Raw genomic sequence first — 23279 nt, 5'->3', positions numbered from 1 at the left:
GAATGTCTGTTTTCCTAGATACTGAAAATTTGTATACAAGTTACGTGCCTAAATAGGTAGAGCGAGTCAGTTTCTCTCATGTAGTGTGAATTTAAATGTGTTATCTAAAGAAGTTTTCAGTTGTTAGTACTATAGAGGCTAATGATATCACCGTCATATGAGTGATTTGTGGGTGGGAAGTAAGATGGGAGCAGAAGAGGAAAGAAAGCATAAAAGATTTATTTTCTGTTTAAGAAATATTTCCCCCTTTCTAAAAAGAAAAAAAAATCACAGATCTTTCTCAGCACCGTATTTTAATTTTTTTTGAAACCATGACAAAATGACTATGAATGATGGATGATCCTCAGATTGAAGGATAACAACTTTTTTTAGTTACTTGCAGGACTTCAAATTAGTTCATGGTTATCTGGAAATAACGAGGGTTGCACAATATGAGATAATTTAAAGTACTGTCCTGTGAATTAGGGCTGTAAATGACTTCTCATTTACCAGAGGACGAGTTCATTGTGCAAACTGGGGGGTTAACTCAGTAACTCATATGAGCTCCGTGACTAACTGCTGTTACGGACAGTCCTATCCTCATGCTTACTACAGGATTGTTCAAGTAAATTTTTCCTCAGGGTAAAAGCATTAGTTAACTTACATTTATACAAGCCACTGTTTTAGGGACTGTACAAACCTCAGCAAGATGTGAGATAATCTGTTAACTGTTTATTTGTGTGACGATTTTGATCCCAATGTAAATATGAAGCAGTTTGCTTCATTTTGTACAAGCTATTTTGAATGATCTCACTTAAGTAAGAACACTCTGTAAAGATTACCTTTCTAAGGTAAAGGTCTAATATTACCTATCTCCCTCTATCTGTTGGACATTTGTAGTTAAAAGGCTTTTACTAGAATCCAGCATGGCAGTATTTCAGACTAGGATTTTCTTTTAGCAAGATACCAAGTAAACCAGTAGGACTCATGTAAGAATCTTCAGTAGGAATCTTCAGCTCATAAGATACTCAGCACCCATAATAATCTATGTATCTTTAAGTTCGGAGGGAAAAATAAATCCTTGGTATTTAGATGAATACATTTTAAATACTAGAAACATGAAAGATGAACCTGACAGATAGTGATATTCTAGCTGAAGTTTTCTAGCCCTCCGTTTTAATTAAAGACACAAAGTATAGTATGTAGCTATATTTAGAACCATCATAGATTTAGTTATATCTTAGTAATAACAGGGAATAAAGTTTTACAGGTTACACAGAGGTTGAATTTTAGTTCATTTAATAATTTGAAGGTTTTCGGATGGCAATTACCAATTCAAAACATTACAGGAACTAGACACTACTCTTCCTTAAACCACAGACCATGAACGGTTTCAAGACAGAGAAAGCAAAAGCAGGTAGCTTTAAGAAAATACTCCTGAATGAGCTTAGATTGTTTCCATTGCCATAGACGAGCTAAAGAAAAGGTGAACTTTCATGAGAGACTGAAGATACAAGCTATGCTTTTCAGATTTATACACCATTTCCTTTCTTGTGGAATTGCATTCTTGCTGTTCATGACACCAAAGAGAAGACAGCAAAGCTTAAAAGTCGTCTTTTCCAGAACGTCCTCTGTGTGAATTCTGTGGGTCAAATAAACTTAGCTGTTAGTTGTCTGAGATAGATGAGCCTCTTTGCCTGCAACTTACAGCATAATAATGTAGTTATCTTACACCTTGAATGATAATATATTGTAATGAAAGCTGGCACCTTGTTACCAGAAATAAATTTAATGTAGTGAATCATCAGGCTTGCAGACCCACAAAGGTTTGCAAAGTTGTCTGTGAGTGATTGTTAAGGGATTATGGTTTTTTATAGCTCTGCATTTAATAGGGACAGATTAAATAGTGTAAATGCATATCTCAGACGTTTCAAAACGTCTGATTTATTTTAACAAGAAGTTACTGAATGTGATGGCAGTAGTTATTTCAGATAGATTTGGAAGATGGTGACTCAAAGGCAGCGATTGAAGTTCCGCAGTGATGCGTATATATTGAAGGGCTAGTGTATCACATATCTCCACAAATCAGCATTCATTAGTGCTGGAGTGAATCAAATGGGAGAAGTTCTGGAGTTATAAAGTTAGAAGAGAGATCTGATAAGAAAAAAAATATATATATACATTTCAAAATCAGAAATAGGGAAAACCAAATGAATGACTAGGCACCATTCAAAAAAGGAAACCTTTGAATTATCAAATTCATTCCCAGTTACAATTATGTAAAATAGAGGATTTATAATGGGGTGAGGGTGAATTATTTGTTTTCATTTAAGTACTGACAGCAGAAAGTTCTGTTTTCTTGTCTTTACCATAGACCACTAATTTTGGTTTTTGTCTGTTAATTGGCTGTTAAAAGACTCAGAAGTGTCATTATTGTTTTTACTGAAACAACAAGTAACCTCTTGACTTTGTTCTGTAACTTATTGCATGGGTTAAATATGTTGCATCTCAAGTAGTTAGTTGGATTACTTTTTATTACTTAAATATTTAAATGGCAGTTTCAAATTTTGTTATTGATAAAACAGCTCTTCTTGCACAGTGGCTTTCTGTTTCTTTAGCTCTTTGTATGTGAGCCACCAACTTGATTGAACCAGTGTGGAGATCCTTATTTCAGTCTACCCTGTTTTCAAAATTAATGGAATTAGATTTGATATTTGACCTTTTTTTTTTTTTTTTTTTTGCCATTTCTGATTCAGTTTTGCTTGTTATCATGTGTGTACAACTATAGAAGTCACACCTCTGGTTTAAAGTCTTATTACTACAGCCTCCTATATTTTTAATTGCTGCAAGTAAGGAAGTCCTACATGAAAAGAATGCAGTGGGTGCAACTGGGAGAGAACCTAAGCCACTTTGTGCTTGAGAGGCGTGTCACTCCAGGACTGTGCCACAGACTGTATTGCCTGGAATGCCTGGTTTTGTTTACCCTGCATCTTCCAGCTTTTGTATTAAATAAAACACGCTTCCCAAACTAAGAACACTTTATTATGTGAACAATCCTTTCCATTTAGTGTAGTTAAACTAACTGAGGATCAAATAAGTGGAAAAGTATTATATGGTCATATGCTGAAAAATTACAAAAATAATATCATTTTGAATATTTGCTAATTAAGCTGTACACACTGAATGGATAAGTATGTATATCATGGCCATTTCTGTGTTTACAAAGAGTTAGGCTCAGTATTCGTGTATCTTTGAACTAAATGAGCGTACTCATTATAATAGAATATCTTTGCATCCCCCACTGCACCAGCATCTTAGGTTATACAATGATAAAATGCAAAATTGATTGTCAAAATACCAGAAAAGTGATCTTCTGCTATGACTTGAGAGACTTGATGTAGTAATCAATTAAACATCCAGAGTAACAGAAATGACAGCTTAAATTATCCTGTCTGAAAAATGAACATGACATAAAACCCCCTGGAGTAGCACTACACAGAATTGAGTTTGGTTTCTTTTAATCAAAAGAGATCAGAAAGATAATATAAATGAATAAATAAAAGTAAGATGTGAGATTAATTTTTTGAAACAATAATCACATTTGAGCCTATGTGTGTGTATAGATACATTTATATGTATATGTATGTATAAACATATCACAAAAACTTTATTCTCTAGCAAAGAGATGGGCAAGAATAATTCATCTGTTTAAAAAAAATGCAGTGAATGCAAACTGTAATTTTGTGATTTGTTAACTTACTGCCTTGGAATGCAGTGCTGCAGAAGTATGAATGTTACTATTAATTTTCTTCTTCTGACCAGCACTGCACAGAAAACGGAGAAATACTAGGTAGAAGCCAAGAGTATTTGGTTGAAGCCATCATTTAACTGGACCTGTTAGGTTAGCAGTTAAGAATCCAGTATTTGATGTAGAAGCCCTATGAGATAAATGGCTGCGATGTAGTGTAAGGACCATTAGGACTGTATATTTGTAATTCCTTACAGGTTAAAATCTAAGCCGTGCGGTTTCATTTTTTTGTGTCTGTTACATGCGTATTCCACTTTCTTTTCAGCTAGTGTTTCTACAATGCAGGAACATACATACACTTTGTAATATGTGGGGTCATAACATTCATAGTCAACATGGATTTGATGAGTAGAGCTCTGAATCAAAGTGATTTTCCAGTGACAGTACCTTTATCATTTTTTAGGTATCTGTGAAGTACTTAATTTCCTTTTTATTCTGCTACTCGTCAGACAGAAAAAATTAAACAACTCATCTTCCTTATTCCTGTCCAGAAGACAAGTGTCATGTGGAATGAAGATTAAAAAAAATAACTAGGTTTCTTTGCTTGTAGGTAATTGCACTGGCAAATCCTTTCAGAAACTCAGATCGTTTGCTCCTGGGCATCCTCTCTGCCCAACATGCAAGCTCTTCCATGTTCCTGATGTGAACTTACCGTTATTCTAATGAACCTGGTGTAAACTGGCTGAAAGGGCCAGATCCTGTCTAAGTGGTTACCTGTTCTCTTGTAAATACAGTTTGCAATCACTGTTTCTAAAACACCTGCTGTAGTGTTAGGGGAAGGAGTGATGGTAATAAAGCAGATCACTTGATCTGTGGTAGTTCAAAAAAAAAAAGTAGAGGAAGCTAAAATCAATGACTAAGAAATAAAACTGTTCCAATTCTTGTCACGTTAACATTATTTATGATCTTATCGTACGTTGCTTCATTTCCTAGAGTGAACTGTAGCTTAGTTTTGTGATCTGAAATTCCATTGAATTCAGGTTGTTCCTTTTTAGTTGCTTTTCCTTCTGACTTACGGGATTGAATTGTGAATGAGGTGCCGACTGTTTCAGGCCATTCTTCCCCGCTAAAACATTTCTACTTTGGACATCTGAAGTCCCTTTTCAATAGTAACCAGCCTGGCTGATAGTGCTATGGTATAATGTGAATCCTGTCTTTTTTTTAATGAGTAAATAGCAGTATTATTAAAAACAAGTGCAGTCTACCCAGTAATTTTCCTAGCCTCAGAGGAGAAAAAGAAAACACTCGATTGTCACAGCAGGGGAGGTAGACTGAAGAATGAAGATACAGCCCCCCGTTACAGATGAAGAAAATGTTTGAATGATTTGGTTCCTCAGTTACTTTTTTATTTGAATAACCACATTAATTACTATTTTATTGCTTTTAATAAAACCCAAACATCATGTTTTGAACATATATAACTCAGTATATTTGTGCTCTAAATTTTTAAGCGCAAAACAATGGTTTATCATAGTCTGCAAAGTGGAAAAAAAATTAACAAAAAAAAAAAAATAGGCATTCTCAGATTAATAGTAGGTCTGTTTTAAATATCATCTTTGAATGTCATTATGCATTTGGTAGTTTTTTTATTAAATGTTACTTTAAAGAACTAACACCAGATTTTACAAATATTTAAAGAAAAGCTAAGTTTTTCTAATAAGTTTGGCATTATTGCCTTGAAATCATTTGAACGTGGTCTTTATTAGCCCTTCATTTCACTGCTAAATTTTTGACAATATTTTTATTTTGGAGGAATTATTTCGTTACTTCATTAAGTACTCATCCATCTCAGTGTTGCTCAACTGCTTTCCTGTTTGCTAAACTCCTGAGGGAAAACAATAACGAAGGACTTAAGCGTTCTAAAAAGTGAACAAATATATTAAATGATATTCTTTAGTAGAGGCATACCATTAGACATGCTGTTTAACCTCCAGATATTTTTAAAATCTAGTAAAGTAGATTCCCCAATAGGTGACAGCCTTATATGCTTCACTGATCTTGACATCTGTCTGTACATCTATCTTTAGACTCTATCTAAATTTGTAGATAATTTCTTGCTATTTCCATACAAGTATTACAGAAAACCTGATGATCTGATTAGTTCCATTATGTCGTCTTAAAAGAGTAACCTGAATCATTTTCAGAGAATTACGAGTCTTGGGCAATACCCTCTTCCTTCCCCAGTAAAACAAGGAAGAAAAGCTCATCATGTAATCCATTCTGTATCCCTGCCATTTTTTTCTCAATATCCTTTAGCTGTTGGTTAGTTTTAATGATTTACATTTGAAAAATTTGATTTTTTTTATACTTGACCCACGGAACAAAATTTAGAAGATACCAATTTTGTCTGCGTTTTGTGACATCTGGTAGCTTGGTAGGTTACAAGGACTCAAATTAATGCCCACCCCCCATTTCTGCACCATGAATTTAGTAGTTTAAGTTGTGTTAGCCTGCTGCAGCCAGGCAGCATCATGTTAGCTCAAAACCAGACAGATTTTAGTGTTGTCTTTACCAGATGGCAGCTAAAGTTTTTTTTATGTTTATTTTTTTTTAACCATAAGAGACATCTGGACATATCGTTGTTGGAACGTGTATGAGATACAGGAGTGAATGGAAAGATCTTGGTAGATGAGTTTGTGTGGGATGTTGTGCGGGTGGAGGGAACAAGATACTACACTGGAAGTGACATCTGAAAAGCAGGCTGCAGATGTAGGGGAAACCTTACCTCTTTAGTTCTCTTGTTCACTGAGCTACTTATTCTGATATTTTTTCCATGCTGTAATATTGGTTGTTGGGCTTGAGATGTCATTACAGTGATCCAGTTTTCAGAGAAAGGGCACTCATCTTCTAAAAAAATATATATATATTAAAAATATCTCCAGGTAGCTCCTGGAAAAAGAGACACTTTAATTACTAATTACTGCTCATCAATTTTCAGTAGCATTTTTGGAATACAGTTCTGAAACATAGCATATACATCATATTCAAAAAGATGCACAAGTTTGAAAAAGTAAAACCACTTATAGTTCCCCTCAAAATCTTCCTCACTGTTTTTGAAGTGACTAGAGTTTTCTGATTTTATTGTATGCGTTTTCTTGAGGAAAAACTTAACAGATTTCAGTGGTGGTATTTCAAATAACACTGTTAAAATTCTTATGCTCTTGCAAACTATTTTGGTTAGTTTTGCAAAAATGTGCATATTTCTCTGGTGTTTGTGCAGTTCAGCATGTGCATTATGTTGAGCTATTTTCTGTCCTTCCTCCCTTTCTGACATTGTTGAAGCTTGTTCATGTGCTTATACACTGTGATTTATGTCATGAGAGGGGTTCCTGCAGTTGTCACTGCTCAAGCGGAAGAGCTCAGTTGTGCAAAAGACTGAAACCCTGTTTAGTGTTGTTTAGTTTCTAAGGCATTTCCGCCTTTAAAGGTAAAAATATATTTTTGTGGGTGCAGAATGAAACCAGGGTGGGCAATCTCCATTACATATTTGTTGCACAAGGCCATTGCTGCGAGAGTAACACTGTATTAAGGGTTTCTGCTCTAGAAGAAACTCAGTCTGTGACAAGTGCAGGTATTCCCTGGTGCAGGTATCCAGGTAACCATCCTTTCAGATCTGCAGGGGCACCGGTGGGTGGCAGTGAGCTTGTTTCTTCATCTGATGAGCAAAATAGTCCCTGGCTGCAGTTACAATAAATCCGAAGATAAACATTTAACAAATCCCTCTCAGCCTTTTAACAAGAATTAATACTTTTTATCTCAGGTTTACCATCGCGGTTGCATAATATAACCCCCCTCTGTTAAATTATATTTTATATTAAACGTTTTGAAAAAATGAGGCTAGTGAGAGAGTGAGACAGCACAGCTATTTCTAGGTTTTCATTATAGAATTACGAAGATGAGTTTCTTGGAAGCATCTTTCAAAAAATGATTTTCAGTGACAGATTGCAACTTGCTTTCCTTCTTCTTATTTGTTATGCATTTTAGTTTCCAAACCAATCCATCAATACACAGATAAAACTGAAATAATGATTCAGAAGATGCCTTGTAGTATGCCTAGCTTATTGCAGAAATTTATTAGTCATTACCAAATAGAATGCATAAATATCATAGTTCAGCCAGAGATATGCAGCTGTTTAGGTCTTAAGAGCAGACTTTATGCTTTCTAATGTTAATAGTGCTTTTCAGAAGGTCCTTAGAGGTAGATGAGTTGTGTATTTATTTCATTATACTTTGGAGAACAGTTTCCAGTATTTCAGATATGCTTTAAAAATATATGAGAAGAACAATTTGTTTAAAACAAAACAACACAGCAACAAAAGCCATCACAGTAAATTAGCACCCAGATGATGTTGATGTTATTGTTGTCATGGGGATTCTTTGATTAAGAAGTGAAGAAGCATGGTTGTGCACTCAGCCATTCCTGAAACTGATCGTCTTTGGCTTACCTATATGTACCTTTTACAAGCCATAGCATCCCTTTTGAAGTATTGTACTGAGCAAAATAATTTTGAATAAAAACTTCAAGTAGTTTCCAAGTTCAGGAAATTGTTTCCTTTTAAATTTTGAACCTTTGAACTGATGAGCAGCAGGAAAGACAGCATATTAGGCTGCTTTTCCAGATCGTATTGCTGGTGGAGAGCACCTTCTTTCTTGAAGTTAATCGTAGAATCATTAAGGTTGGAAAAGACCTCCAAGATCATCTGGTCCAACCATCACCCTGCCTCCGATGTCACCTACCAAACCATGTCCCTAAGCACCACGTCCAACCTTTCCTTGAACACCCCCAGGGACGGTGACTCCACCACCTCCCTGGGTAACCCATCCCAGTGCCTGACTGCTCTTTCTGAGAAGAAATGTCTCCTCATTTCCAGCCTGAACCTCCCCAGTGCAACTTGAGGCCATTCCCTCTAGTCCTATCACTAGTTACCTGTGAGAAGAGGCCGACCCCCAGCTCCCCACACCTTCCTTTCAGGTAGCTGTAGAGAGCAATGAGATCTCCCCTGAGCCTCCTCTTCTCCAGACACAACAACCCCAGTTCCCTCAGCCGCTCCTCACAGGACTTGTGCTCCGGGCCCTTCACCAGCTTCATAGCCCTTTTCTGGGCACGCTCCAGGACCTCGATGTCCATCTTGTAGTGAGGGACCCAAAACTGAACACAGCACTCCAGGTGTGGCCTCACCAGAGCTGAGTACAGGGGGATGATCACCTCCCTGCTCCTGCTGGCTACACGATTCCTGACACAAGCCAGGATGCCATTGGCCTTCTTGGCCACCTGAGCACACTGCCAACTCACATTCAAGCAAGCATCAATCAGCACCCCCAGATCGTGTTGTATATTTCCTGATATTTGTGGTCTACACCTATACCAGATTATACAAGCCCAGGAGAGAAGCTTGGTGGTGGCCAGGGGCAGTGGGCACCAAGGGGCAGGCAGGAGGCTCCCTCTGAGCACCAGGCAGCACTTGTGTGCTGGGCGGGCGGCTGAGCACTGGCCCGGGCTGCCCAGAGAGGCTGTGGGGTCTCCTCCTGGGAGAGCGGCACAAGGCGCCTGGACGGGGTCCTGGGCACCCTGCGCTGGGGGGCCCTGCTGGAGCAGGGGGGGTGGAGCAGATGGCCTCCAGAGGTCCTTTCCAGCCTCAGCCACACTGTGATTCCGTGGTACTGGAAGCCAGTTAATTCAGCAAGCCTTCATCCATAGCATGCATGTCTCAATGCAAGTCAACAAGATTCTATGGATACTGAAAATATTTTGAAACCATATGAACAGAATGTGTATTTTCCTCTGGCTAGTAAAACTCAGTCATAAAGTCTTCACAGACATACAATATGCAGAATCCAACCAACTTGGCAAATAAGATGTTTGTTAAAGCATATTCTGGCTGTATCCCTAAAGTGCGTTTAGACGAAATAGCGCTTTGTTCACAATATTGGACTGGTTGCTGGAGACTCAGGATTTCTATTCAAGCAGGTTGGAGCAGATTTTTGACTGTGACCTGTCTAGAGAAGAATGTTAGTACAAAATTTGTCCTTCATACAACTTTTATGGGATGAAGAGAGGGGAATTTTGTATTGCCCGTTGAAGTATGATGTTCTGAATTAACCAATAAAATCAATTCACATGCTGATTGCTTTTGGAAGGAATTAGTGATTCAGTAGAAGGGAAACAATCTCAGGACTACTGCTTGTTTGATGGGGTTATTCCAGGTTCCTCAGATACTGATTATGAAGCTTGATACTAAAAATGTCAGGGAAGGGAACTTGATCTGGAGATGTGTACTGTACAAGTACAGTACACAATGTGAGTGCGTTTTTTCTGTAATTTGTGCTTTAATCCAGATTAGGTGCAGGAATTAATACTGTCTTAATAATGATGTTGTGATTTAAAAGCTTATAGTATGGCTAATTTTGCCAGTAGTTGTTTATACATCTATACTGTGCATGAGAGGCAACTAAATTAGTGAGTCTTATAATTTAGTGTTATCTTTTTCTTCTCTGATTCTGCCACATGCCTTGTACCGTGCATCAGTTCTGTTACACTGAACTGTTCTTTGTTTCTGTCTTACATTTTTCCTTTTGTCCTTTACACTTGTTTTTTACGTAAGTAATTCTTATTTTTGTTCTGGTTGGTTTTGTGTGTGTGTGTGTGTTCTGGCATCTTTTCATTATTCTTTCTTGTTTCTTCCTTCTTTCTCTCTGTTCCAGTCTTTGACATCTATTATATTCATCAGAAATTTACGTCTTAGATGAAAGTTTCATCATACATACAAAGCATCACATGAAAGGTTCATCTGTAGGAGTTCATAGTAGATATACTGGAAAGAAATTTCATTCCAACTCCATTTGCCGCTGTGCTCATGTTGAAAATAAGGTTAAAACGTAACAGGAATGCAAAGGAAAACTCTTCAGTTGCTCTTGACATTGCCCGTGCCTGCACATGCCCCATTATTATTTGGCTAAACTTCTGCAAATTGAAAATAGACAGGAAAACATTAAATTTCAGAATCTTTTACTGGGCAGTAAATATGAATACTAGTTATGAAGTGTAGTTAATTTACTTGAGTGAATGTCATTTACTGCAAGGAAGTCACACAAAATTACCAGTACCAGAGTTCAGTTTTACATTTTGGCTATACATTAGGCACTTAATTAAACATACATATATAAACAACTCATGAAATGAACTACAGAAAATTCCCATCCCAAAGGCTCCAAAGAATTCACAAGTGAAAGTCTAAGTTTTTATTCTCTTCTTATAGAAGACCTTGTTCGTTCAGGGAACATAATTCTAAATCTTCTTAATTTTATAACATTTTAAAACATATGATTATATATAGCATTGTTTTATTTTATCTCCCACATCTGGTTTCAACAGACATGTTCTCGCCAGACTAAAGTAATGTATTGGTGATGGAATGACACTGGTATATAACCAGAATAATCCAAAGAAATATATAACTTTTTGTTTCTTAACATTTTAATATGATTGTAAACGTGTACAACCACCTCAGTGCTCTGTATTCTGTATAAATAGCTATCCCAGAATTGTTAGATGATGTTAAAATACCTGAAAATACAGTATACATCAAAAAAAAGAGGTGCTACATTTTGATGTATTCCCAGTATATGTCTGCAATATTTTGATTTTTTTTCTGTTGATACAAGACACCAGAACTGATTTTTTTTCTCTCTCCAGCCTGTGTAACAGTTACAAGATAAAAGTCCAGCTCATGAATATAAAGCACTGTTAAGACAATCATCTGTCACTCTTCATGATCACTACTTATGTGTATCTTATTGATTCTTATGAAAATCTGGAAAGTTTTGCAAAGTATCTGCAGATTCTTTTTCAGCAGGATTTCATGAGAAATGTAATGTTTATTTCTCTTCCAACATTGTTTTCTGTTTTCGAAAAGTGTGCAGTTCGTGCAGCCACAGAAGGCAGAATCCTTGTGCTGGAAGGTTTGGAGAAGGCTGAGCGGAACGTCTTGCCTGTGTTAAACAATTTGTTGGAGAATAGGGAAATGCAGCTTGAAGACGGTCGCTTTCTCATGTCTGCAGAACGCTATGACAAACTTCTGCAGGTAGGGAAATGTCATTTGGATTTTCCATTTTTTGTTTTCCTATTCTTTCCTATGTTGTTACGAAGGGGATAGTAGTTACAAGCCAAACGCATGAAATCAGACCCGGTGCGTATGTGGGATGTTATATGGGATGAGATCGGCAGGGTGAAAGCTATGTGAGTAGCCAAATATTCCTTTACGAGTTGCAATTAAAAGATTGTTCTAATCTGTATCCCCTCTGTCCACATGAAAAGCAGTCATCTGTGTTAATACTGTGTGAAGAATGTATGTTGCTTAAATGCAAAAGCCACTGGGAGTAAACAAAATATAGTTGTAAAAAGAGATTGCAGTTGAAAGCGTCCCCATGAAGTTCAGATAATGCTTCAACATTGCAATAATCTTGTTGCTAAGCTTTTAAAATGTTAGAATAACAAAAAGAGAGGTCAATATGGGCAACACTATAATTCTCAGTGCTGTCTCACCTTTAATTTAGTAAAGTATGCATGAACAGCCAATCCAAATTATAGGGAATAGTTAGCAAATTTTCTTTTGATAGGATTTTAGTGTCTGCTGCTGTTGCTACTTCAGCCATTTTCATTTTCTTCAGGCTTTGAGTCCCACTGCTTAACTTTGAGTGGATACTTTTCAGGCTTTTGGGGGACCTCAGCACATTTCATCAGAAAGTTTCCACCAGTACGCTGTATCTTACTTTCTATGTGCTGTAGTTTCCAGTCACGTGCCTGTTGGTCTGCTGTAACAGTCTGATCTCTTCTCACTCATGTTTCTATCTATCATACATAACTGTGGTTAAGTATACGATTCAGACCCAAGTGAAATAAAAAGCCATTTGCAATAAGCCGTCTCATTGATCCTGATTACATGAGCTAGCCTACGATGCTGTTAGTACTGTAGGAGATTTCTGAAAATATACTGATATTTCTTATATGTCTCATCTCTGGTCACAAGTCTGATCTGTGCCTTTTCCAAAAACAATTTAAAGTATTTATTCAGTAGATGAAATTGTTGGAAGCATTATTATTGAATTTGAAAGTGAGCTTTTAAAATGTGATCAAGACTGAAAATGAGAATTCAAATTCAGACAGGATTTGTTTGCAGTTATGCAAAACATCTTCCTCTTTTCTTTTTTCCTTTTTAACACTTTTCTAATGATAAAATGTTTCAAAATGAGTGCCTCAGGCATACTGCTAATGGATGAATTAAATAAATCTCTTGCTATAATGCTAAATCTAATATTGTTGTTTTGTTGTTTGGGGAATATGATATTATATAAGCTAATGTTCATTTTCTCTTCTCCTGTGTGAATAATTACTAAATAACTAGATCTGCAGGAAGTTTCAAGGAAGACTTGACTGTGATGCAGAAAGGCTAAAGGGTGCATTTTTTGTATGCATTAAATCTTTTATAGGACAACAACTGAAATAAACAACATCAAATTCTTGTGAAGGAGCCTAGTAATAGTTCTGGTTTTGTTATTGCTTACATTAAAGCGTATTTTGTAAATGCAACCTTTTTATGCAAATTATAGTCTTTTTTTTTTCTTGAGGGGGATATGGTAATGTACTTCTAGTGTATCAGAATAAAATAACTGTTGTCATCTGTTGGTTTTCTGTTGTTTTGTGAAAGCGAGGTTGTAACAGTGCTTCTGAACTTTGACTATCTGTGGGGTCCATGATCAAAGTGCTATCGGCCTGAAAGCTGCACCTAATCAAACATTCTGTCTACGTTTGTCTTGGAGAACCCTGCTTTTATGATCCACAAATCCGAATAGTTCAATGCTTTCAAGACCCTCTGAATGAAAGATGAGAACAATACCACATTCAGCTTGAAGGACCAGGACTGTTAGTTCATTTGCAGCTTGATCTTGAGGAGTATTTAATGATGTATTTTTTTCTTCCTGTTGCTTTATTTTAATTTAGGAACATACAAAATCAGAGTTAGATGCATGGAAGATTGTTCGGGTTAGTGAAGATTTTCGAGTAATAGCGTTGGGTCTGCCAGTACCTAAATATTCTGGTAACCCTTTGGATCCTCCCCTTCGCTCTAGATTTCAAGCTAGAGATGTTTATCATCTGCCCTTCAAGGTAAGTGTCCTAGCAGAAAAGTTGGATTATCTGTACTGAGTAGAGCTAATATTTTAATGTTATTTTACTTAGCTCACCTCTGAAAAGAATCCCTAAATAATAAATTTATCTTAAATGGCATTTTTCATACTGCTACCTAAAAAATTCCTGAAAAGCAGGCTTTGAGTTGCCAAGGAATGCTGCGTCAGAAAAATAACTTCCATGAAACAATATAACCCTAAAAGAAAGATTTAATAATATTTCTTTTCATTTGTAAAATTTATTCTGTGCCCAGGAATGAGTAGACTGTTGATGTCTAAATTAGAGAAAAAATAGAAAATGTCTCATACATCATCAGCTGTGACCCACAGTATGACCCCAAAATGAATTTACCGTATGATCTTATGTTCTATTTTCAGGACCATCTTCAGCTATTGTATTCAATTGGATCAAACATTTCTGCAGAGAGGTAATTTTTCATAATTAAAAAAAAAAAATCAAAATTAATGAAGAAGTGTGGTGTCCTTTCAGGATTCCTTGCTATTTTTGTAACCTCTGTCACTACTTAGAGACCAGAACTGAACAAGTTTTTAATATGTGTGGGTGTATGTTCAAACAGCTTTGTATATGCAGCCTTCATATAATGAATTCTTAATGCTTTAGAACTTCAATCACACATTACTTATTTGTGCTCAGAGATAGTTTCAGCTTCTTATACCGATCTTATACTGTATTTAACTTTTTAGGCATTAGTATTTTAAATATAGATGGCATGTATAAAACTGTAATTATTTTCTCCTTTGCAGAATTTCTCAGCTCCTGTCTTTTGCTACAACTCTCTGTTCTCAAGAATCTTCTACATTGGGACTTCCAGATTTTCCTTTAGATAGCTTATCGGCTGCAGTGCAGATTTTGGTATGTGCATACACATGTGCTGTGAAACTGAATGAGTTTAAGATTTCTCAGAATTAGAACTGGATTGTTCATGTTGTTGGAAGAAGATTAACAAGAACATTTAAAACAAAAACCAAACCAAAACAAAAGAAAACTATGGTTTGTGGGATAATACTTTAAGCAAGTATGTAGCATAATACTGAAAGACAAAGTATGGCATAACACAAGATTTTTGAAGTGATGGAGTACATCTGAGTGTTCAAAATAATGTTTTTATTCTGCTTGATCAACTAATGTGACTTCAGGAGCATTTACAGTATATCTGATGACAGTGAGGTTGTCATCTAGGCCCCCCATTTAGTCAGTGGAGGGGAATAGGCACTTTTAGGTTTTGCTTTTTCTGATTTACTAGTATGGGTGTAAATCATACTGACTCCATTACAAGTACACCGACTACCCTCCTTTAAGACCTAAAAGGACCAACTAGTTCCAATGTGGGTACACCTGTGTCTGAGACAGTTCAGTTGTGTGAGATAATCCCATGTTAGGTCTTCAGGTTAGCTGGTGGATTTAGACTAAACATAGACATAGGGGTTATTTGAAGATGCACACTGTGCATACTTGAAGATACAATACTTCCTGACAGCTACTCTCCATAGGGAAGTATAACGACTGTACACTTCCCAGCTTCATGGTGGCAGATGCGTTGGGTCAGGCCTAAAGCTATGGCAGTCTGTCTGCTTTCCCTGACAGCTTGTTGTCCCTTGGTCTTTGTAATTACTTGGTAAAAAGTTATAGTGAAAAAAGGTGACTCCTGAGGGAAGTCAGAGAGATGAGATCTGATGAAGAGAGAGAAGGACAGGTACACTTTTGTTTGCAGGAAGATGTGGTCAGCCCAGGAAGGTGAAATACCAGGACAGCTTCTCAAACCTTCTCTCCAAGGTGCAAGCGTATGTTGTATCTTCTGTGCAATCATCTTACCTGTGGTACTGCTGAGTGGCAGTTTACTTCTACATCTTTCATTGGATTGTACACATTAAAAGCTGTCAGTTGCTTGTATTACTGCTGTGCTCAGTACCCTCAGCTGTGATCTAGAAAGACAATGTGCCTGGTACTTACAGACCTAATTTTTGTCTGAATTAGTGATATTACATCAAATAGTATGAAGTGATTAAGATTCAAGTTTAGAGAAGCAAAACAGTATTTGGAGGGCTTTTGGAAAGAAATACATGATGTATTTTAAAATAAATTGCAACTTTTTATTCTTTGAGCCCTGTAGTGAAAAATTATTTTTAAATGAATGCCAGATGGCTTTCAGAGTAATGGAAAGAAAATGAGCCGTAAGCTATTATCTAAACTATGGAATGAAGGAAGCATTTTATTTTACATTAGAGAATGTAAAATGTTATCATTGTATGACAGAGTCTTTTTTGGATAGACCAGAGCTGTTTCTTTTAGAATTAGTTTTAATCACTCAGTTTTCTAAGCCAACTGTTCTCACTGATTCTAGCTAGAGTGTTTTTCCATCACACACCAGGTCACTGTCATCCTCCACTTTTAGCTAGGTTGACTTAACCATATAGCAGTGTGGAATGAATACATGGTAAACATTGTCTCCTGTTACGGATTCATGTAGTCCAAAAACGTGTTTCGTAAGTTGAAAACTCCTGCCTACTGAAAGGGAGATTTTTTTTATAGGGTGCTGTTCTGAAGAGGCTAATTTTGGATGTGCCACTGTAATTATTATTAATTTGAGATAATGTGGACAAATTATATGTTATGTTTTATATCTATATAAAGCGCTTTAAAAATGCAGTAATGGGCTCTGTGATCCTTCAGGCAGCGCATTTACTACAATGCCCTTAAATCGTTTATTTTTACTGATGCTTTTTTAATATGGAACATTATAAATAGTATTACTGATTGTAAGTATGAATTGAATTATGCATTTCATAAAATATGCATCTCCTTATTTCATTTCTGAGCAACTCTTCTCCTCTTTAGTTGGATGTTTGTGTAATCCAAGTTTGTAATTGAAAATTGGTTGATTTTGAGTTATAATACTTATTTCAGTCCACTGACTAACTGTTTTACCACTAGTGTTGCCCACAGTTAGTCCTTAACAATTTCCAAGTCTTCTGTAAAACAAACAATCAGGCATTACTTCAGGATTTTTGAAACACCTTTTTCTACTGTGAAAGGATTTGTGTGTATGTTTCTTGACTATTCATAAAAGTACTTCCATTTCTTTATTACTGTCGCAAAATAACTGGAATCTTTGTCTAGTTCAGTTAACAATTGACAGAAGAATTGCTACTTATAATTAGCAAGGAGGTGTGAAACATTGTTTCCGATTTTCCATGCGAGCATACTTCATAACTCACTTCAAAGCAAACCAAATCTTGATCAATTGTTCAGAATTTTCTCAGAATTGATTTGTTAAGCAGAATCTGTACAACATAATTGAATTAGAATTCAATACTAGAAATTGCTGTGAATGAGTAGATCATTACTGTAATACAGATTTCTTGTCATACAGAATCTTTTCTAGTGATACTATGAAGCTCAGTTACATGTGGTGGGATTTGTTTCTCCTAATCTGAAATGAGTTTACATATCTGAGCTAGTCACTGTAGCTTCCATTTATGAACAGGAGAGAAAGTAATTTTTAGGTCATAATTTATCTACCCTATTTTAGACATTTATGTTATAATGAATTGAACACGCAAAATGCCTGTGTTGACTTTTGAGCAACTACAGGATGTGGTGGTCATTTGTTTATTGCCCCTAGATTTTTTTTTTTAAGTTTAGCACTATATTGGATTTTGAGGTTAATATCTGATAAAGAACAAGCCAATCTGTTTTGTTTTTGTTTGTATTTTTAATTTGAATTAGGATTCCTTTCCTATGATGTCAGTCCAGCATGTTATTGAGCGGCTTTACCCCTATAATGTTTTCCTTGGAAAGGAAGGCAGGACTGCAGTCAAAGATGCACTAAAAGTAAGTATTGCATATTGTAATTCCAGGGAATGATGGATTATGACAGTCGTTCTCCTGACTAATGCTACTTCATTAGTTCAGTTTGAAAAACCAAAACAAAAATGAACAAAAAACACTTAAGTAATCTAAATGGTTACATTATTGCTGATGCTAAACCACTATTAAAAAACAAAAACAAACAAAAACTTCGTAAGCTCATAGATTCCATTATAGTGATAGGTGAAATCTCAATGTTGTATAGAATATTTAGACCTCAGTTAAAGACTACATAAAACCTGTTATTACAGAAGTGCTTGTTTAATTTAAAAGTAGCTACTTATATGGTTAAGGTAGTCAAATGCTTAAAAAATGCCTTTTGCCTGTGACCTTTATGAGGAGATAATAAAATAAAAAAAGAGATCACGTGACACAAAATGCATTTCGTATAGCATGGTTAAAGATTATATTGTCTGGTTTTAGCCTGTATTAGCCTTTTATTGCTTGTTTTTGATCAGATCTGTTGTGTTGTTTTGGCCATGTTTGATAATAATAGCTTATCAAATGTAATTATGCTGGGTTTTTCTACTCATCCTTTCAAAACTTTAGCACAGTGTTAGTTGTCTTTCATTTTTGAATGCATTGTAAGCAGTTATTGCAAATTAACATTTGCAGCCTAGAGCATCTTACCCAGTTCTTTCAGTCATGAAAAATTGAAGTTATTTGTACCTGCATATTTAGAAATGCTTGACTTACTAGTCTTAGTAGCTGTTTTTCCTGAAACCATGCCTATGTGTTAGGGAAATGATTGTAGTCTCTCCCTGCTGCTACTTCCTGAATACTGCCTTTTGGCATAGGAACTTAGCTATGTGTTCCCTGTGTAGCCAGGCTGATTTGCTTGTTTTCATGAGTTTTGAGATGGACAGTCCTTACATTTGAAGGAGATCCTGCTAGTTTTCGCCGGCCTTCAGAGCCATTCCCTGTGGGATCATACCTGCCACTTCCCTGAATAAACCAGTCTCGTTTCCTGAAATGCAGGATCTGCTCCTTGTTTGTGATTAGCAGAGCCACCTGTGCATCACTGTGCATGGCCAGTGCAGCACTTGTGTTAAGAAGCTATTCCAGACAACTTTCAGAAATCTAGACTGATTGTGTCATGCGGTGTTGCCTGTTCAGCACATATCAGGGTAAATGAAATTGCCTGCAAGAACCGGGATCTGGATGGAACTGCAGATTTCTGTCTGTTAACAAAGAAGTAACAGTCGCTCCTGTTCTTAATATGCCTTTATTTTACATCTTTAGTGTTTTTTATTTCCCCTATCAATTATACATAGTGTATGTCTTAATATTCTGTACCATCAACTTCCTTCATTTTCCATCACTGTTAATGAATTTGGTGTTGCATGTGGTTTTGCTTCCAATGTAAGGCAGGTGGATTTGACTAGTAAGATCATCTTCAGTGACTGTATACTGTTAAATACCTCCTTATCATTTGAATATTTCTATGTTAATTTTCATTTTTTGGATATTCTTCCTCATCATTAGTTTTACAAGCTTGCTCCTTTATGTCACCACGTACGTATAATCTTGTTTGGAATATTATTCTATTTGCACACAACAAATAGCGCTAAGCAAAGAATCTTAAAAAATGCAGAAAATAGCTGGTTGTACTGAGGAACTCCTGTTTATAATGATGTTTTAGCAGTAGCAGTGCCAGAACTGTATTAAACATGAATAAGAAATGATTTTTTCCATCCCACAAGAAATGTAAGAGAGAGGAGTCTGGCAGAAGCAAGGTGATTTATTATTTTGCCCTCCTACAGATTTCCAAAAAGCATCCAGCTAATGTTTGCCACTGAAAACTTTTTTTCTGTGTAACAGGATACAGTTAGGGAATATTAATTTTAGCTAGGAAGGATTGAGAGTCGAAAAATGGTATACTTGAAATGTATTTGCAGTTGATAAGTTGATTTGTGAGGACTGAATCACTGTTTAACATTAGCTAATGTTTAAAGAAAACAAAAACAAATTTCATATAGTAAAATGTAAAGTTTAGACATCTGAGTTGGAGACAGACATGGGGAAGTAGTGATCTCCCTGATAATGAATCTTATTTTCAGGATATAGCCTGTTTCAGTCAGCAGCCAGAGCTGAGAAGTGAGGTAGATGGCAGTTAGGCTAAACAGCTAGTTTTGGCAGCTGTTAGAACCTGCGTATATTTCTGGAAGATTTTCTGTCCACCACAAACTGTCTTCCCAACCATAATCTTCAGTTTAGGTAAATCTTTTCCATATATGCCTTCTTGTTCACTGGGACTCCACCACGTCCTGGGTATTTCTCATAATTCTTACTCTTGATTGTCAATTAATATGAACTATTGACTTACACCTTCCCTGCGATTAAAATTAATTTGTTACAGCATTATTCTTGGAAGCATAAAGATGCTTTGAAATGCAGATCTCTTGTTGAGTGGATCTAGATGGAGTTAAACTTGTCTTAGGTTTAATTCAGTCTATCTGTCTGCCAACTTTATCATATAATATAAATGTGGCTCCTTGGGTCAAACTAGTTCGCATTGAATAAAGTGCTCCTTGATTGCACACTAATCCAGCATCAGCAGCAATCATGAGAGCTGCTGATTCATTGCTGGTCATTTGTACAAGGACTGTAGTTGGCAACATCTGTTATTCATTAGATTATCAGTTTGTGATAAACAGGACAAACGTACCAAAACAGACTTGAGAATGATGTGCCTTTGGGTAACCATATATGAAGTCACTACATTTGGGAAACTGTATTAATTTCTATTCTGATCCTTAAAGAAGATTTTAAATGTAGGAGCTCTTGCAAAGGAAAGCATGACTTGATTTGAATTCTGGCCTTTAAAACGTTATTTTATACTTGCATGAAATACTGGCTATTATTTTGATAATTATTTTGATAATTATTTTGATAATTAATAATTATTTTGACTGACAGATAAACATTTGAAATATAATTCCAAGAAATAAGTCAAAAATTTATTTAACCTAAGCTTTTCCTTTAGAAGATTTAGATGTTGATAAATCACTGATTTCAAGGAAAACAACCTACAGTGAAGCATTCCCGAAGAATAAGCTTAAGTACATATGATGTCTCTCACAATCATGAAGTTTTCTTCCCTAGGTACTGTTATTGATAGGCATTTATAAAATTGGTCATCTATATGTGGGTTGAGTTTGGTGGCTCACAAGAGGCTGCAGCTGTTCTGTATTAATTTCCTCATAGTTCAATAAGCTTTCAGTATTTTACTTCAGATTCATCAGAGATTTGGGTTTTGCCTTTTTAATTTTCACATGCCTTTTGCAGGCTTGCTTTTTTACAGTATTGGAAACATCCACTGTTTTATTTTATTTTTTAAAAACTTCTAATGAAGAGAATCCTTCTATTAGATTTCAGAAACAACGCATAGATTGGATTTAGCATCTGATAGATGGGATCTATCTATCCGATAGAAGGGATCTAGCAGCAGATCCCTTTTAGCTTACTGTCCAAATGTTTAACTGTGCTCTAAGAACCTTCTAGAATTTTTCTTCATGGTTTCATGTAGTGATTAATTTTGCATTTAGTGTCTTGATCTTATATCAGATATGAGCTTGTTTATTCCCTTTGACTCTTTTTTTTGTTTTCTCTTTTCCTTTTTTTTTTGTTTGCACACCCTCTTTAATGTTGCCTGACCTCTTCCTCTAAATCTGTTTCCCTGCTTCACAGTAGGGAACCTCTTCAAACTACAGAGGTTGTCTCTCACACAGAGTGGACTAATCGTTCAGAAACTTGGAATTGTTTTCCTTGTTCTGCTCAGTCTAAGATCTTTCTGTTGCAAATTGTGGTCTAAGAAAGGATTTGTTTCTGTTCTATCCCTCTACGTGACACCCCCACCCCCCCCGCCCCCCGAGCCATTTATAATCTTTGGGTTTTTGCATTAATGAATGCTCTTGGTGCCAATACATACCATTGCAGTGGAATCTCTCCTTCAGACTTTCCCCATCTATTCTATGTTATGCTTGTAGTTCATAGTTTGCTTCTTGTAAAACGGTTCAGACTTCTTGTTCCTTGAAAAAATCTCTTTTCCCTCCTGTGCAAAGAATCTTCAGCAAAGATCAGTTGCTTCTGGACGCCTTCACATCTCTTTTTGAACAGCTTAGCTGTCCTGTGGGTTCAACTGAGTGGCTATCTGCAAATATGTCTCATTTAAACTCTCTGTTCCTTTGACCATCTGGATCACCGGAGTATTCTTTGCAGTTTCCCTTCTGAGACGGTACTGATCATTAGATGCTTCCAAGAGTTCAGAACTCCTCTTATTCCTTGTTTTGATTTTCATAGTATGCCTATTCTCTTATGTTTCTAGGCATGCAGAATGTGGCCTGATGGTTATGGACTGCCAAACCTCTTCTCTTGTTTTAGGTGGCTAGTTTTTCCTTTTTTTTTCCTTCTTTCCTCTTGAGTCTGAGGCAATGCAGCTGCCCATTTCTGATTCTCCAAGTAAGCGTATCCCAAACTTACTGATACTGAATGCACTCAATAGTTGTCCTTCCAAGCCACAAACATTTTTTCCTTTGCAATTATCAACTTGGATTTTATATAGAGGAAGTCATTTCCGGCTCAGGCAAACTCGATGTGTTGTTCATCCATTCCACACCACTTTCTGATTCCATATCTAACTATTGTAATTCTAAAAGTAGAACTACATTAGAGGTCTGTTGTATTCTGAAAGCCACAAAGAATTTTCTTGTTTGCTTCTCCTCTCCAGGTGTAAATGTGGTAATATATTTAATTACTAAATTATCCAGTTCAGCAGCATCTCTCTGCTAAAACGTGATGATTCAAATCTGTCGCACAAATTCAGTAAAGATCTGCAGGGGTTGGCAGTTATCTGTCAATTTTCGACCCTGTTTTGGGGTGTGAAAGATGAGCTGTAGGACCCTCAACAACATTAATAAATAAATAAAATCACCTTTAGAATTTTAGACTCCCAAGACCTTTATGTGCCAGACCTGCTACTGCTGTCTCCAGATCATCACTGATTGGTACAGAGGCTGCTGATACAGATAACCTTACTGCTTGCTCAGTTTTCTTCTTCTGTTGGTATCTGAGTAGGGGATTTTAGTGTACAGTTTGTGATTTTGTGTACAAGCAGATTTGACCCTATCCAAAATGCCATTAACTTACCAAGAATATTAAAATTTACTAATGAACGTGAGAGTGAGAACATCTGTAGTTCATTTCACAGAGTCATAGTTTGAGCGTTTCTTAGAATCACAGTTTGAGTTACTACTATGATTCAGGCATTCCTGTTTGCTGCTGCTGTATAAATATTTAATGGTATCTGAAACTGTTACACTAAAAATACGATTTGGGGCAGTCTTTTGCTAAAGTACATTTACCTTAAATTCAAGTTTAAACTTGAAATTTATATAGGCTTTTGCTTCAGAGGGGGAATTT

At 36.3% G+C, this 23279-nt stretch overlaps 1 protein-coding gene and 1 long non-coding RNA gene across 3 annotated transcripts in view; one reads left to right on the top strand and one right to left on the bottom strand.

Moving 5' to 3' along the window:
* VWA8 (von Willebrand factor A domain containing 8) overlaps window positions 1-23279 on the top strand; it is a 190008-nt gene that overhangs the window by 22871 nt on the left and 143858 nt on the right. The window contains exons 5-9 of the mRNA XM_040541186.1: window positions 11701-11868; window positions 13785-13949; window positions 14348-14397; window positions 14735-14843; window positions 17718-17822. Coding sequence (XP_040397120.1) covers window positions 11701-11868; window positions 13785-13949; window positions 14348-14397; window positions 14735-14843; window positions 17718-17822 — 597 coding nt within the window. The remainder of the gene's footprint in view (window positions 1-11700; window positions 11869-13784; window positions 13950-14347; window positions 14398-14734; window positions 14844-17717; window positions 17823-23279) is intronic.
* Window positions 1262-21925, bottom strand: LOC121061822. Of its 2 annotated transcripts, none has more exons than XR_005815296.1 (3): window positions 21790-21925; window positions 6513-6634; window positions 1262-1621 (listed from the first exon to the last, which is right to left on the bottom strand). It is a non-coding gene; the product is annotated as an uncharacterized LOC121061822 (long non-coding RNA). The 2 variants fall into 2 exon arrangements; XR_005815295.1 differs by lacking the exons at window positions 1262-1621; window positions 6513-6634 and adding exons at window positions 13151-13768; window positions 14322-14387 and having other exon boundaries at window positions 21790-21920.

Source organism: Cygnus olor, chromosome 1 (assembly GCF_009769625.2).
Source record: "Cygnus olor isolate bCygOlo1 chromosome 1, bCygOlo1.pri.v2, whole genome shotgun sequence".
Lineage (NCBI taxonomy): Eukaryota > Metazoa > Chordata > Aves > Anseriformes > Anatidae > Cygnus > Cygnus olor.
The sequence above is the reverse complement of the archived record's forward strand: the minus strand, read 5'-3'. Positions and strand labels throughout refer to the sequence as shown.